The 16475-nt window shown below is 39.4% G+C and overlaps 1 protein-coding gene across 13 annotated transcripts in view; it reads left to right on the top strand.

The window, feature by feature from the left end:
- The window catches only part of LRRFIP2 (LRR binding FLII interacting protein 2), a 415348-nt gene that overhangs the window by 166738 nt on the left and 232135 nt on the right, over window positions 1–16475 (top strand). For 7 of the 13 annotated variants that reach the window (XM_086964762.1, XM_086964764.1, XM_086964759.1 and 4 more), the window contains 6 exons: window positions 2746–2814; window positions 8008–8082; window positions 9653–9700; window positions 9776–9820; window positions 13948–13995; window positions 14098–14154. The exons of 4 other annotated variants lie outside the window; for them this stretch is intronic. In XM_086964762.1, coding sequence (XP_086820888.1) covers window positions 2746–2814; window positions 8008–8082; window positions 9653–9700; window positions 9776–9820; window positions 13948–13995; window positions 14098–14154 — 342 coding nt within the window. The remainder of the gene's footprint in view (window positions 1–2745; window positions 2815–8007; window positions 8083–9652; window positions 9701–9775; window positions 9821–13947; window positions 13996–14097; window positions 14155–16475) is intronic. 2 more of the 13 variants (XM_086964761.1, XM_086964765.1) reach the window with 1 other exon arrangement.

The following is a 16475-nucleotide window of genomic DNA, read 5'->3' as shown; positions in this document are numbered from 1 at the left end:
CTGTTCTACTCTCTCAGGCGAACTTGTTGTGCTGTGAACTCCTTAATAAATTACTGCCTGGTGGACCGAGAACTGGCAGTACTCCATAGTTCTCAGTCACAAACGTAAAGGCCTGCATTTGCGTTTCCTAAGAAACAAATTGCCCACTGACTCCAAGCCTTTATAATTCCTTATTCACTGGAATCTTCCTCAAATGTGCCCCCTCTGCTAAATCCAGAATCCTTGCCAGTGGCCTAGTATATTCAACAACCTTTCCTGAGATTTCTTCAAGGACCTGAATGAATGAATTAATTAATATTTACTTGTAGAGCATACTGCCACTCTCAAAGGAGCATCCTGGCGATAAGCGACAATGAGTGTGGCTTCATATTTCAAAGTGGCCCCCACCCCCCAGAGAAGTGTACATCCGAGGATAAGCGAGTAACACAGGGCATCAGAAATGCCAAAAAGTCATGTCTTGAGCTGCCTTCTAAAGTTGACTTAAAATACGATGAATCTCAAATTTCTTGGGAAATGATTGCAAGTCTTTGTACCTAAGACTGTGGAGATTTTTCTCCTCATGTTTTAAGTCTGAACGTAAGACGTTTCAGCAATTTGGCTTGTGAAAACCTAGGCATCCTTAGAGTCGTATGGTGAGTGACTCTGGAAGTTAAGTATTTTTGCCCCAGTACTCTGAGCTTTATAAGCTCTTTAAACCCTTCCTGGGGCTCTTCCAAACTTGAAAATAAAATAAATTAAGTTTGGATCTAAATTGGGTGTATAACATACCTTTTTCCCTATCTCGGGCCTTGAGCATATTGCCCGTGGTTTTTTGTCCAAACTCTTTCTAATCCGCTCCTTTCTAAATCTCCCTACATGTTCCAAAGGCCACCAATCAGCCATACATGGATGCCTAGTATGCATTAGATGTTGAAGGCTTGTCCAATTCCTTATCATCCCCTCCAAAGGCATTGTCATCATTTATCATTTTGCAGATCTAAAACTTATTCATCAGACTCCTCATTTTCCCATATTGGACAACCCCTTCCACATTCTCTATTAATCCGCCTCTAGAGCCATCTTCTTGCATGCCGCTAAGGACACCTTTTGTTTTTATGTTGTACAAGCCACCTTATCCTGGTCATCTTCAATGACCACTGTCTCTGTACTCAAGTTTAGTTTTCAGTTTTTTGGGCAATGGAACATTATCCATGTATTTCATTTATCGAAGACACTTACCCTTCTTAACCTGTTCCTCATCTGCAACATTCCGATTCTCATCCTCTAATGAGCCCTTAGTTATTTCCTCATTCATTAAACTACTTCTTGTCTCTCTCATGGCAGGCCTTATCTCGCTCTGAATAAGCTTCGTCAAAATCTCCTGAGACACAACATCTTCACTTTTTCTTTCATTTGACATCTTACACTTCCACACTACCTCACTATTTGCTACTGCGAAGATTGTTTTGAAATTTTACAAAGATTGCACCTCACCTGAAGCCAAATCTTTGAATTCTGTAATTTTCAAAAGCTCGCCGTGTTCTAAAGACCCTTCATTTTTGGGGCGCTGGCCTCCGACACGTTTCCTTTAACTTCTATCATTTTTAACCCAAATTGAGATGGCTGCCCACATCTTGCCCTCATTCACGTGGGACGAACCCCCCACCTTGTTTCTAAAGGTGATTGGGGTTTCCACATAAGAGCGCACTATAGTATGCTGGCTGGTCAAATCTTGCATGATTCAGTTCAAGACTTACCCCCTGCCTTGTTTCTACAGGCGGTTGAGGTTTTTACACAAGCGCGCTCTGTTGCGCTTGTTTCTACGGGCGATAGAAGTCAGGCTTCTGATCCTTATGAAATTGGACTCTTCCTTTGTGAAATACATACTAAATGTACCCCATACTACAGCAGAACCTACAAAAAACGACTATTTAAATACCTTACATCGTAAAAGTACTGATTTGACAACTTAATACAAATTGCCTGTTATACAACTCCTATTTAATATTCAAACTATTATATTACCTTTCACACTTCTAAATATTGGAAGCCTCAATTCAAATCTTACAATATATTACCAAACACAAAAAGGATTACTTAATTGTGCAGGAGCAGCATTTAAAAGAGGGAGAAGATTCTAAGTTATGGGCTTATATAGAGTGTTTTGTTTTCATTCTGGGATGGTTGTTATGGTGATATGCGTTCTTTAAAGGAGCTGTTATGGGAGTGTTATTAAAATACTTAATGCATCATGCTAGCCGCGATCTTGTTATGAAACCTGGCGTTCTCCATAGTTCTTAGTCACGGGATTTAGTCTACCTGATGAGATTTCTCAATCCACAGTAACTCTTAGTGTAATATTCTCAAATTGAACTGTCCTTGTAGGACGAATTTAGTTTTGGAAATTATATTTTATTGGTATATTTTCTCGGTACTTCGTGTAATGAAATCCATGTATGCATCTATGTGACTTAACACCTTCTGTCACCCTTAGGGGGTCCGATCTAAAACCTCAAAAATAGATTGAAACGAATAGTGACGCTCTTAAGCCAACATAGGTACCTTTAGGAAGTTTTATAAGTTTTGTTTATTACAAGAACAGTGGAAAAAAATGTAAACATTGTTTAGATAATGTTGCCTTAAATTGCCGATCAAGTTTACTGCTTTGAAGCGCGTTTCATTGTTCACACGCTTGTTTGCAAACCTGTTAGCTTTCATTAGCCATGTGGTGGTGGGATAATGCTGTATTTTTTTTACATCATACAGAAGAATGCTTACAGTGACTTGTATGGTATGAAGAAGGGATCTTCCTCTAGCTCCTTAAAAGAGTCTTCGGTTAGTTCTATGATTGTTTTGATGCATGTTTCTAATAGTGTGCCAGCAGCTCACCTTCTGAGACTAATCAGATACTAACGGTCAATATGTTTCCTCAAGAGTGCTGGACAAATGTCCGGTCACAGAACGTCTATTTTAAGCAGGTTTAATGGTTGGATGAATGAGAAAGTAAGTAAATCTATTACATCTGCCATGTGCAATTTATAAATTCACATTTTCTACTGATACTCTGAGCAATAGTTTTAAAATAACTTTCTCTTGATCTGATGACACAAACAACCAAAATGTGAAATATGAAGCAACACTTATTTTTATTTTAAATGTATTTATTGTTTTTATTTTTACTTGAAATGAAATATTAAAGTTGCTCACACCTTCAACACCTCAAGCAGGAGATACCAGTACCTTCCATCTTCATATTGGCAATAATAATCCCAGTATTTTGCTAGTAACCAAAACTGATAGAACATGTGGTGTGCCCCTTGAAACCTATATATATTTTACCCTCAATGGAAGAGCCTCCAGACACGTTGTAAAAGCACTTTCACAGCAGCAGCGGCAGGAACAAAACCGTGCTTTAAAAGTACATGGCAGCCTTCGCCAAACACGTTTCAGGTCTCCCCATCGTCACTGGCTTATGGCATTCTGATCTTCCAGGCAACACGTGCTACTACCTTATCAAAGGTGAACCACCCCCTGTGGGCGTTGCCGTCAGCACAGCATGCTGGTACATATATATATATATTTTTTGGGCAGAGTTTTATATAGCGCGAACTTGACCCGAACCGAATCGGGTATCAGAGCGCTTTACATAGCACCAGTTACGTAGGACACACATTAATTTTTTTGTTAGGCACGGGGAGATTAAGTGATTTGCCCATAATCACAGGAGGTTTGGCGTCGTTACCGAGACCGAAACCCAGATCCCCAGGTCCGATATCAAGCGCCCTAGCCGTTAGGCCATATCTATATATCTATCACAAAGTGGAGATAAATCCTTTTATTTTGCAGATTCAAACGTGCAAGTGCCCAGCCTGATACGTTTCGACTGCCCAACCGGCAGTCTTGATCACATGACGCGCTGGACCTATCAGTACATATATATAGTGACAAAGTTGAGCACATGGTTCAAATTAGTTCAAACCGGAGTACAAACATAGAAATAGGCCTGTTTTTAGGAATTAAACCGAACAATTCTGGTTACATACATAGTTTGCAAATCGCGTTTTCTTGTTGTGCTAATAAGTGCAAAATGAAAGCTTAGTGCTTCTAGACTCATAACACAAGAAAAAGAAAACAATCAACTTTATATAATTTGAATTTCTCGAAACTCGAAATAAAATTATAACATAGTGCTAATTTTCGAGCTATACTGACCAGTATGTATGAAAATCAGACCTTTAACATAATTGATTTTGTACTCCTTAAATTGTCTGTTGATTCACTAACTGATATATGAAAATGTGCAAAAAAAAGTGCTAGCGTGAAAGTGCTCAATTACAAAATAAATATATACAATTAAGTCTGTAGCAGCTTATTAGCAGACGTCCCTCGTGTCTTCTCATATTGTTTCTGGAAACAACTGGCAATTGTGTGCAACCCAGTCCCACTCTTCAGGCTCTACTGTTTGTATCATCTATTAAAGAAAAATGTGTTTTAAATATTGGTGACCGGTTTAGTTTATAGTTGGTAGCAAAAACTTGAAATATCATGTATTATCAATTTAGAATTTTACATTGTGGACCAGTGTCCCAATTTATTATGTAGAACTGGTATTATAATGCTAAAAACAAGCGAGAACTCCATAAAACCCATTAAAACCAAGGAAAACCTCAGGTAAAACCGAAATCCCACCAGATAAAAACATCACACCACCAGCTCATATAAATTGTTAACCACACTAAAAAACATAAATATAGCATCTATCAGACTAAAGTGCATGCAGTATGATAAAATTGTGATGTCTAGATAGATGAAATCCAAGAGCTCAAAAACCAGTAATATCCTCCACTAAAACCAGATAAAACCTAGACTAAAACCCGGCTGAAGCAAGAATAAAAGCAATTTAAAAGCATTCCTGAAATTCATCATCACATCCATTGCTGCTGTACTCAACATTATTCATAAAAAATTATGCAAATCATCACTATTATTGAGGCCATTCGGCATTTTGGTGTCAAGTAACATAACTAATTCTGATTCCAATTGTCTCAATTTCTTTTCTTTGTTACCTCCTCTGATGTTCTTGGGTACTGAACTAATAACATAGTATCTGAGATCATTCAGATTTTTATTATGTACTAGTTTTAGATGCCGTGCCACAGGATAATTAGGATCCGAATTAACCACCGCTCTAAGATGTTGCAAAATCCTGTTAAAAACTTGCAGTTTTGGCTACCCACATACACGGGCATGCAGCGCTCTGTTGCTGGTTCGTGAATCTCTGTGGCAGAACCACACCGCATTAAACATCCATCCAAAGTCTCCCAGGAAGGAGAAAAATGGGATGAACTCGCGTTTTCCTTAGTTATTGCACTTTTATTTTATTTTATTTTTTTTTACAATCCTCCGACCATGAGATGATCACGGCAGGCAGGCACAGATCTACGCGTTTCAGGACAACTTGTCCCTTGCTCACGATCAATCTGGCTAAAGGGCAAACAACAAAATATAATCCCCTCCTTCTTGCATCATTTCCTGTATGATGTCCAATACGCCCTAAGTCTTCTGGGTATTGTAGTCTTTTACAGTTTTTTCAATTTAAAATAGAATTCAACAAACGAAAATAGTGCAATGGTGAAAAATCAAATGAAACAAAGTCATTATTTTGTACACAAAGTGCATTTTTCTGTGTATTGTCCAGGCAATTCATTTTTTGTGATTCTCTTCAATGGGGGCATTCTTTTGATTGTCAATAAAGTTTTGTTCATGTTGGAACATGTAAGGGCCACAATACACAAATATATTTTGTTGTTTGCCCTTTAGCCAGATTGATCGTGAGCAAGGGACAAGTTGTCCTGAAACGCGTAGATCTGTGCCTGCCTGCCTGCCTGCCAAGAACATCTCATGGTCTGAGGATTGTAAAAATAAAAAGTGCAAAAACTAAGGAAAACACAAGTTCGGCCCATTTTCCTCCCTGCTGGGAGACTTAGGATATATATATATATATCATCATGATTTATTAATTCTTCCATGTGCCCACATTACATTAGCCCACTATTTAGAGCAGTCTTGTCCTTCAGATATTGATCTCTGTGTGAGCATGACCAATCCATGCCTCTGATGTGTTGCTGACCCCATTTTGGGCTGTGGCCAGCCCTCAGACCCAGAGTTTAAAGGTCCATTTGATATCTAATTATCCCTATTTCTTCCCTTCGTCCCCAGCAGTGCCACATAATGAGTTTAGTGCCGCCTGGACCCCCCCCCCCCCCCCCCCCCCCCCAAACATGTCTATCAGTTCCATGTAAACTGTTGTCAAACAAATAAGTAATACAGGACAGTCCAATATTGTGTGCACAGATGTGCTTGATTCCCTCTGACACTGTATGCATGCTTGGTTGCCAGTTATTCCCCTTGATTAAAGTTCCAGTCTATGATGATCTATTCTGTGCACCGTTTTTAAGTGAATTCATCTAAAGGAGGGCTGAATAGACACCTCCTCAGATGTGACAGTGCCTCGTCCCAAACTTTGTTCTCTCTCTGCCCTCACTTTTCCCTCAGACCCTGTAGTGTATCCAGTAGGTTAATAAAATGTCTTGTCCATCTCTTCTCACAGTTCTTCCTTCAGTTCTCTGGCCTTTAACGGTGAGTGGTCTAAGACTGCAGATACGTTTATTCGATGGCTATTTAGCTCCTGCTCTGCCTGCAGGTATCAAAAATATGTTTTTTGTATGCACATTAGATCTGCAAGTCAGAAAAGAATTGGATCTAATTCGCTCAGCTTTAAAATATTTGTAAGGCCCCAAGCTTTATATCACATCAGGTTATTTGCTTTACGGGAAAGCAAAAAGATTGAACAGAAATGTTAAGAAGTCCTATACATCCTGTACTTTGTTGGTGAATGAGGGATACCTTGTTTGTTCCTTTAAAGTCAAGCGACATTTTCAGTTACCTGGGAGAAGACTTGCTAGCTATTCTAAGTAAAAGGCCTAATCGTTTAATTATTATATATGGAACAGAGTACCTCCTGCCGTTGATTATAACTTTACTTATAATCAGTTACTTTATAGGGTCATGGAACTCTTATGTGAATTGCAATAAATGTCCTTTTAAGGTTGACAAGAGCATTCTTTTCCTAATAATACACCAAGACACTGCCTACATACTGCTTAAATGCCTGGGGTCCTGCTCCTTCACGTGTAAGTAATAGTGTAGTTGCAGACACTAAGAATGAATGTAAATCTATAGTGCAAACTAAACACCAAAAAGCAGTTATTTGTTGCAAAAAACCTTTTAGAACATGGTTTAATGTAATGTTTATTGTAAATCAGATTTTAAAAATGCTAAATCTCAGAATGCGTAGTAAATTGCATTCTTTCTTTCCTGACCTATGTGCAAAAAAAGACACCCTTAATCTTATTTCTGCTGATCACTTCATTTTAGAAAAACTGATAATAAGAATGAAAAACAGTTCTCAATTTCGTTCTTTAAACTGTATCTACAATAATACTTTGTGACATGCCTTTTCACAGTGGCTGCTGACTGTGGCCACACCCATGTTGACACTACAACTCACCTGTAATAAGACAGTTGAACAGCTACGTTGTCTTGTTTGAGGTGACTAACGACTTCACAAATTGTCTGTAATAAGGGCATTTACAACGGATTTCTATACTGGAAATACAGACTTCCACATATTTAAACAATAAATCCATTCATCCATTCGCTAATCTTGCATGTTGCTTTTTATTTGTCATTTGTAGTGTTGTACATTCATTCCTCTCTGAAGAGTTGATGCTGGAGTACAGCGAATAAAAAAAAAATGTTTTAGCACACTGACTCCAAAAGCTAATATTCACGTGTTTACTAAATTAAGATGGAATACATTTAAGGATTTGCTACTTGACAATTTTAAGACGTCTGAAATGTTTTTGCTTGTTAGATTTTGTTATTATTTTTCGTCATGATCCAGCTTCACAGTTATAATTTTCTTCAAGGCTCTAATCCATATCGTTTATCATTTTGCTTTCACAGAGTGGATTATATCATGATCCAAGAAGCTATAGCAGCCTTAAGTATAGTAAACCAATCTCCACGTACCAAACCAGGGTTTGTCTATTTTTTTCTGCTTTTGGTAAATGTGTAGTTTTATAACCGGAAACGTCTGTTAAGCTGCTTGAGGCGCAATAAAAAAGCATAGCCCCATTTTATGCACACACTTAGTATTTAAATGTTAGCAAGATTACCTCATACCAAGATCGTTTTGTCCCATCTGGAGAAGGTATATCTTGAAACTAGGATTCTGTGTATCCAAATTAAGCACTCCTAGTAACGATTAGTATGTTTGTTCCAGGTTGATATCTGCTTAAAATTGGAAAATACAGTGCCCCCTCAGACTTTAGGCTTGAATTAGAGTTTGGCAAATGGGGATACTTTGTCACAAATGTGACGGATATCCCAGCCTCCTAATTACAAATGCCACAAAATATCATACACTTGTAATATGGCGGACGGAATATCCAGTCTTCCAAACTCTAAATCGGGCCCTTTGTTCCTGGAGTCAGAAAAAAATATGTTGACACAACTCTTACAACTGCTACCATTACAATTTTTGCCTTTAAAATCCCCTCTTCCCACCCTAATTCGTGGGAAGGGGTTACAGTGCCAAAGGCTGAAATGCTGCAGCAAGATTCTGAACACACTGCACTTGATTTAGTCGCTCAATAATTTCCCCCATCACTTTTGTTCTCCGAATAGTTTAACCTATTGTCAGCGCAATGATGTTAGTGCACAGTCAATACTAGCCACAAGGTAGTCTGTAAACTTTCAGATGTAAAACCTTCTTAGATCAGGTCAGTACACCCCCCCCCCCCCCCCCCTTCACCCCAACCATCCATCCCTCCCTCCACTTTCCACTGTTGAAACCGGTGTGGCTAGAACTCTTAAGCAGATCACCTCATCTAGTCATCTAAGGGAATTCCCTGGCAACTCGTTTACAGATATGTAGTGTGTGATTCAAAGTGCAGTTTGCACATCTACCTTAAACTTGGGCTCACAAAATGAACAGTGGCGGCTGGCTTATACAGAGGGTGGTAGGGGATGGGGGCACAAAAAATAATTAAAATAGATTTACCTTGGTGACTTGCAGAGCGACGTCCTCCTTCCTCGGGAAATGTGATAATGTATGCTATGTAAAAGTACCATAAAAACGATATGAAAATAAGGCATTTAGAACTTTCCAACTGCATGTGGAAACATAACTCATTTGAGTAACCAGAAATATACCCATTCTCGAGTGCTCTGTGTAACTAATGAAACTGTGAATGTGCTCAACCAAAGAAAATAACTGTGCGCACAAATTCATAGTATTCAAAGCCCAGAGCTTTGTGAATCAGACCCTTGTTGGCTTTATCCTTGAAAACTAGGTATATTGCTGTCAAATCTGAAAAGTGACCTTCGTAATGCCGAGACGTGCTGTCAATTATTTGCCTATTTACTTGCTTGGTCACCCAGAAATTCATGAAATGTATAGCCGACCTCCATTTAATTTATGTATCTATTCAGTAGTATAAACCGGTTATATCCTTAGGCTGATTTGACTCCAGGGATCGTTCTGTAAAATATGTTAAATAAGTGTTTCAATTCTACCTTTAAAGATGTGCATATTTTTTCCATACAGTCTTCATCTCTTTACAATGATCCTTTAACTACCACCAGGACACTCAGGGTTAGTATCTATGAAGAGTATATATTTCTTCTTATATATTTCTTGGGCATATACATTAATAGCTTCTTTTTATAGGCCTCTCCTAGTGTATACACGGGTTTGCAGCGAAGTGCCAGTTTGGTTCGTATGCAAGACCTGCATGTGTATTTTTGTGATTGAATATGCATCTAGTGTGTCTTGTTATTTTAAGTGTCCAATGCATTTATGATTTTACTATAAGTATTTTAGCAAAGCTTGCAAGCCTAACAAAGCAGTCCAGCCTATATGCAGAATTTGATAGCAGTGGAAAACTGCTTGTCCCGTCCAGTGTATCCGTTTCCTGCTTGCTATTACAATCGTAGCCCATGGTCTCCTGCATTAACCTTGCTTGCCAGTGTATTGCCCAGCAATGACCTCTAGTTTGAAAAGTAATCTAAACGAAATATACTTGCATAATGTTTTACTTTTTGGAATTAGAATGCCTGTATCATGTAGATGCATCTCTACTTACCTTCTGAATATACATATTTAGATTGTTAGGCCCATATTTCTTACTATTAAGATCACCCATCCTTTTTCTTGCTGTGTTTCAGAACTTTCTTTTTTATTCCTTCTGAAGTTATGACATTATTAACAGACCTGGCTATTCTAAATGAGGCCTTTGGAGTGATGTGCGACAGCACAAAAGTAATGAATCGACAAGTGTGAATCGGTTTGAACCCATGCTTTTCCGGAAGCATTGCATTCCATTGCATTTTAGCTCATTAGTGATTTGTGCAGTCGGGGACCCCCGCCCTACTCCATACTCATCCTTGGTCTCACTCATTAAAAGGGTTTGCAAGTTCAAAGTGCAAGACCACTGTCTTAAAATGGGAGAACGAGCAACCAGCCGTGTTTACTCCTTACTTGGTCTTATGGGTGAGGTAGAGCAGGGCACGTTTGCACCTTTATCTGGACATAATGAGTGAATCACTTGAATTTGAATTTTGAATTTAAAATTATTTATTCAGCGCACTTTTACCCAGCGGTTTCATGGCGCCCTGTGTGATGCAGTGGATGGTAGCAGCTGGGAGAGGTTTAGTCAGTATAGGCTTGAGCAAATAGGAAGGTTTTGAGATCCTTCCGGAACTGAGGGTAGGAGGGAGATGTTCGGAGGGCAACAGGGAGGGAGTTCCAAAAAGTTGGAGCAAGGACAGCGAACTTCGCTCCACCCACCCTCTGTTTTTTTAATCGAGGAATGGCTAGGAGGGCCAAATGAGAGGAGCGGAGTTCTCTGCCTGGGATATAGGGCTTAATAGCAGAGCACATGAACGCGGGGGCGGTGCCCGACCTTGCCTGGTAAGTGAGGCAGCCAAGTTTAAAAAGGGCGCGCTCTTTCACCGGCAGCCAGTGCAGTGCTTTAAGTAATGGAGTGGCCCGATGAAATTTAGGTAGGCCATAAATCAGGCGAGCTGCCTGGTTCTGCACCAGCTGCAGGTGGTGGATCGCATAGGCGGGGGCCCCGTTGTAGATTATGTTGCCATAATCAATCCGCGACAGTACCATAGCCAGCAAAATAATTTTTAGAGCAGAAGGGAGAAAAAAACGAGAGACCTTCCTGATTACTCTAAGGGAGAAAAAACAGGAGGAGACCACTGAACCAACTTGTGAATGGACAGAGAGTTGTGGGTTAAGGAGAATCCCAGGGTTTTAACTTTAGGTACCGGGAGTGGGGGGACACCAAGGGACGGGGGCCAAAAGGATGGGGACCACGGGCTGTAACCACCTCCGGGCAAGACCAACTCGGTCTTGTCCGGGTTTAGTTTAAGGTGGTTGCAGTTCATCCAATCCTGGATGAGCTTCGTGGTTGTCTGAACATTTTGGGCAGATGAAGGTGAGTGGGAGAGGTTAAAGATTAGCTGAAGGTCATCGGCGTAATTAAACACCGTGACCTCCAGCTGCTGTAACATAAAAATGAGGGGGTAAATGTATAAATTACTTGGACAACATAACACTGAATATAAATGTGTTTAATCAGTAAGAACCATTGTGCGATCTTAGTCGATCTGCACAATTTTAAATGTCTTGTTTTTGGCTTTAGTTCTTATCCTCACTCTATTCCTCCCAGTATTACAATGATTTTGTCATATTCTTTAGCAGGTTTGAAGTACAATGTTTGGATAACCATAAAACCTTCTATTTTTGTAACTGTAAGGTACCACCTCGATTACTTTGTTGCTACTCAGGAATTCTTTGCCATATGGGCACTCTTTAGTACTAGCTAGCTTTTAGGTCAAGCTATCACTACGCCTAACATCATTGCAGCTTTTCTGAAGGTCTATTTTTACTGTACAATGTTCATCCTTATGATGAATCTTTGTAGTGTCTTCTAATCATCTCGAAAACGAAGTTGCTTTTGTTAACCAGGAAAGCCTAACTAGGACAGCTGTACCATGCTGCCTTCTCTGGTTAAAAACAAACAAACTTAGGTTTGTCATGCGTGACATTGTGCTTAGTAATATTAGGCTGCTTGGATCCCATACCCCACTTTTTTCAAGGTAGTATACTGTTTTATTTCCCTTCTAATTGGGTGTCTCTATTGAGTCAGATTGACTTTTCCACCTGAACTCGGAAAAGCACTTCAGCAGGTCTATCTTTTGTATACAGTTTAGAGTCCACCTCTCTTCGGTTCTCTACACCCTTTCTGTGGTTCTTGGACCTGTCCATTTTCACTTTTGGATGTGAAATCTAAACAAAAGTGTTTTTTTTTTTTTTGTTATAAATTAAATAAATCTTTTCTTACCTTATGCTTCACTATTCAATACCGGCACAGAGTGCCCATAGGTTTGACATGCAAACCTAGAAACTGGTGTGTCTGCTTGATATTTGCACCATAGAGCATAATCACAATACAGATGCACATGCAGTTCAAGTAAACACTGCCTGTGCAGTATTCCCGACAGTTCTGCTCTCTTTCACCTACCCACCTTCACTGCCTCTTTGCTTTGTCACATGTTCTTATGTGCCTCTTTTGCTGATTCCTATACTACTGAAATGGAAGCCTGGTTGTCCTTACAAATTCTGTAGCATTCTGCACAATATCAAGGATAATGCCTAAGAAGACAAACTTAAGGAAATTTCCTTTGGAGACCAAGCTGATATTCCTGAAATCCATTGTGGTTTTTGTATGCATTGGCCGCTACTATTTTAGTTTTTTAACCCTACATTTATTCTTTGGTGTGTTACACTGCCTTAACACGGGCAATGCTGCACTTTTTCAGCTACTCCTATACATCTCCTTGCCAGTGGGTTCTGTCTGTAGTTGCTTGAGGAACTCCCTGCAGACAACCACGGTCATCCATACTATTATTTGCCTGTGCAGCTAGTATGCTCCCTGCAAGTTTGGCAAAAGTACGCCATCAGACAAAGACCCTTCTTAACTACCGTCTTCTGAGCGGTTTCAACGAAGTATTAATTCAGCTCTATAGCTATAGGTCATCAAATGAAAGGTGAGGTAATAACTTACCTATTCCTTTCACTGTTTCTTGGCAATGCAGTATCCCATTTTGTAATTTCTTGGTAATGGCTTTATCCATATTATCCTTCACTGTCGAGACCTGAAGATATCAATTTCTATCACTCAATCTGGTGGTATTAATGTAAACATACCTTTTCAAGATTCAAGTTTTGCTTTAGTAGGACTGTTCCATAATTCTTTATCCCTTCCCTTGCGTTTCAGGTTGGTAGAATGTTTTACTTCGAAAAAGTTTCAGTGGTGAAGCTTTTTTGTATGGGTATGATGTGACAGTCGGAGGAGTCACAGTCCCTGTTTTACATCTTAACTATCCTTTACCTCACTGGAAAGCTGTACAATATGTACTATTAGAGTATAGAATGAAGCATCTTGTTTGTTAGAAGTTACTATTAGTTTGAGAAAAAAGTGACTACAAGTAGGATTGCCATGATGGGTGGGCAATACTGCAAATTACTGGCTGTAGTTAGTATGTAGAGTTGTACCATGATCCTTAAAATATTTTTTAGTAGGATACTACATTTTAAAGGATGGTTGGCAGTTTCTGACAAGGATGCGTTTTTGCGAAGCTCTGCACCTTGGAATAAGATCTGCTTGCTCAATGATTGTGGCGCTGTGTAAACCAGCCTTTTGAAGGCGTGCTAGATGGTCAGACTCTACTGGGGACTACTAACTTCCGTAGTGGTAGATGCTACCAGCATCAATGCTTGAAAATCTCTTTAATAAAAAAAAATGAACTGTCTGCTCTTTTCCTCAGGCCTCGCTTTATGATGGTGATACATATAACCCGTACGGTTCCCGCACTGTAAGTCTCGCTCATTTTGTTTGTGTGTGGAAATTATTTTTAACAATGTCAGTTTGTGAACTTAATGAAAACATTTGTCTTCTTTGGCAATTTTACTATTAGCCGTCCGAGTACAGTTCTTATTCGTCCAGAGCCAGCTCAGCAAGAAGCAGCCCTGTGGTGAGAGCTCCCTTCTGCATGACTTTATTTGAGTGACCTAATGTAAATCTAATCTGAATCACAGGGAGTCTGTAATGTGGACCACTTGTACTTACATATGCATGTGCAGCTTTATTCATCTGTTCCAGATTCTCTTCTGCTAACACCATAATGGGGGCTTCACCTTGGGAAACATTGTATAGGTTTCCAAAGGCCTTCTTCAGTTTCATGTTTGTTGTCTTTTTAACTCCTTTCAACATGAAGGCTGATTCTTTTTCTTTTTTCTTTTTCTTTAAAGCCACATTTTCTAAAGTTGTGGACTAGTTGTGTCATATAGATGCAGCCTTTAAACAGAAGGGTTCAGCTGCTTAACGCAAGGGGACGAAAACCTAAATCCAGTCCTTGCTGAATCACTTCAAAGCTGTTGGATTTTTGATCTTAAGTTTCATGCAGCACTTCTTAACCTAAGGCATTGGAAAATGATACACACGTGTAAAAAGCGATATCTTTAAATGTGAACACAGTGGTGGAAAAGAAATGTGGATCATCTGTTTCTGCACTTAGACATTTCTTCCTTATTGTGACATACTGTTGTTGTTCCAGTAGTTGCATAGACTCCAAATCAGGCAAGTGTATGCAAAATTGAAGTGCAGAATAGCTCATTGAGGTGGCCAAACAAGAGAATTCATCGAAAGAGCAGAGGCTAGACATGAGCCAAACACTCGCACACACTTGCGCTCACTCTCTCAATCACTTTCCTACTCTCACACTTCACTCTTTTTACTCCCTCTGACTCTTGTCACTCACACTCGTGTCCTTCACTCCTCACTCGTTTTCTCATTCACGCCTTCACTCACTCTTTCACTCAGTGTTTGGCATTAGCTCTTACAACTTTCGTCCATGTTCTCTGCTCTGATTGTAGCTTTTTAATAATGCCCCTTTAGTTGTCACTCGCTTTCTCTTTCTTTCCTTCACTTCCTTTCTTTTTCCTTCTTGCTTTTTCGTTTCTGCTTTCTTTCCTTCAACTCTCTTCCCTACTCTTTTTGCCTTTCTTTTTCTTGCTCTTTATTTTTCTTTCTTGATGCTTAATTTCTCTTTCTTGATGCTTACTTTCTTTGCTCCTTCCCTTCTTTTACTTCTATCTTTATTTATTTCTCTCTCTCCTCCCTGTGATTTAGTGACACTCCTAAAGCCAGGAAATGTTTTTAAAAATGTCACTACCGGGAAAGTCCAGGCCTACACAGGAGATGCGATGAAGTCCTTGAATTGCTAATTCCTATGTTAGACATTCGCATTCCCAGTGTGGCAGCACATCCCTGATGCTGAGGTCTTCCTGGCTTGCACTGCGAATGTTTTTAAAAAAAACATTTTCAGTAACAGATAATCAAGATACAAGTGGTTGTGGCTCTGGCCAGCCCGCTGCTAAAAAATAAAATGTGACTGCAGGGTAGAATGAATGGACTCTGTGGCGGCAGTGGCGACAGTTCGTCACAGCTCAATTTTTCCCCGAGGGTCCTAGAGGACCTTGGGGCGAGCCAGACAGAGCAAGTCATCTGGCTCCAACATTCAGTAGGCTGCCACCTGTAATAGCTAATTTCCGTAATACTTTGTAGTGAAACATCCAATTTTTTTAAAATAGTTTTTATTGGCATTTTGTAGTTGTCATAAGGGAAAAAAACACATTGGTCATATAAGTGGCTATGATAAGTATACATTAATACGGGTAACACTTCTCAAGCATTTATAGGAAAACATCATATGTTTGTATCTTCTGGGTCATTATTTTTAGCTTTTAACATTGCTGAACAATTACTGTGTGATGCCCCTTCATGGCAAACGTGTTAGGAATGTATAATCTTCGTGGTTCGATGCTGTCTTCACTGGGTTACCACAATCTTTTAAACCGGTTTTTCTCGCTCGCTGCCTATGGTTGTTGAATTCTTAAATATTTAGAGCAGCATTGCAGAAAGCCCATTAAAACTGTTTTAGAATTTGCATTATAATACCTATAATCATGGAACGTCTAGGCTTCCACTTCCAGCGTGATAAAATTCCTGATTGAAGCATGTGGCCCACTTGTTGAAAACATCCTTGAGCTCACCCATGCTCCCAAACAGTAATTTCTTGAAAATAAGTTGCTGTGGAACACACACATGTTCATGAGACAAATTATTTGAGATAATGCATGTAATAGAACTAGCGCCAAGCATGAAATACATGTGTTTTGTTTGTCCTTTGATCTTTTTTTACCCCATGCCAACTCTTTCAAAACTGTCAATATTGGGAAAGTCCTTCAAATCTACGGTAAGTAAAAATGCTTGCTTTGTTAAAAAAAAACATGC

Source organism: Lissotriton vulgaris, chromosome 4_1 (genome assembly GCF_964263255.1).
Source record: "Lissotriton vulgaris chromosome 4_1, aLisVul1.2, whole genome shotgun sequence".
NCBI classification, from domain to species: Eukaryota; Metazoa; Chordata; class Amphibia; order Caudata; family Salamandridae; genus Lissotriton; species Lissotriton vulgaris.
This window is presented reverse-complemented; position numbering and strand designations above follow the sequence as displayed.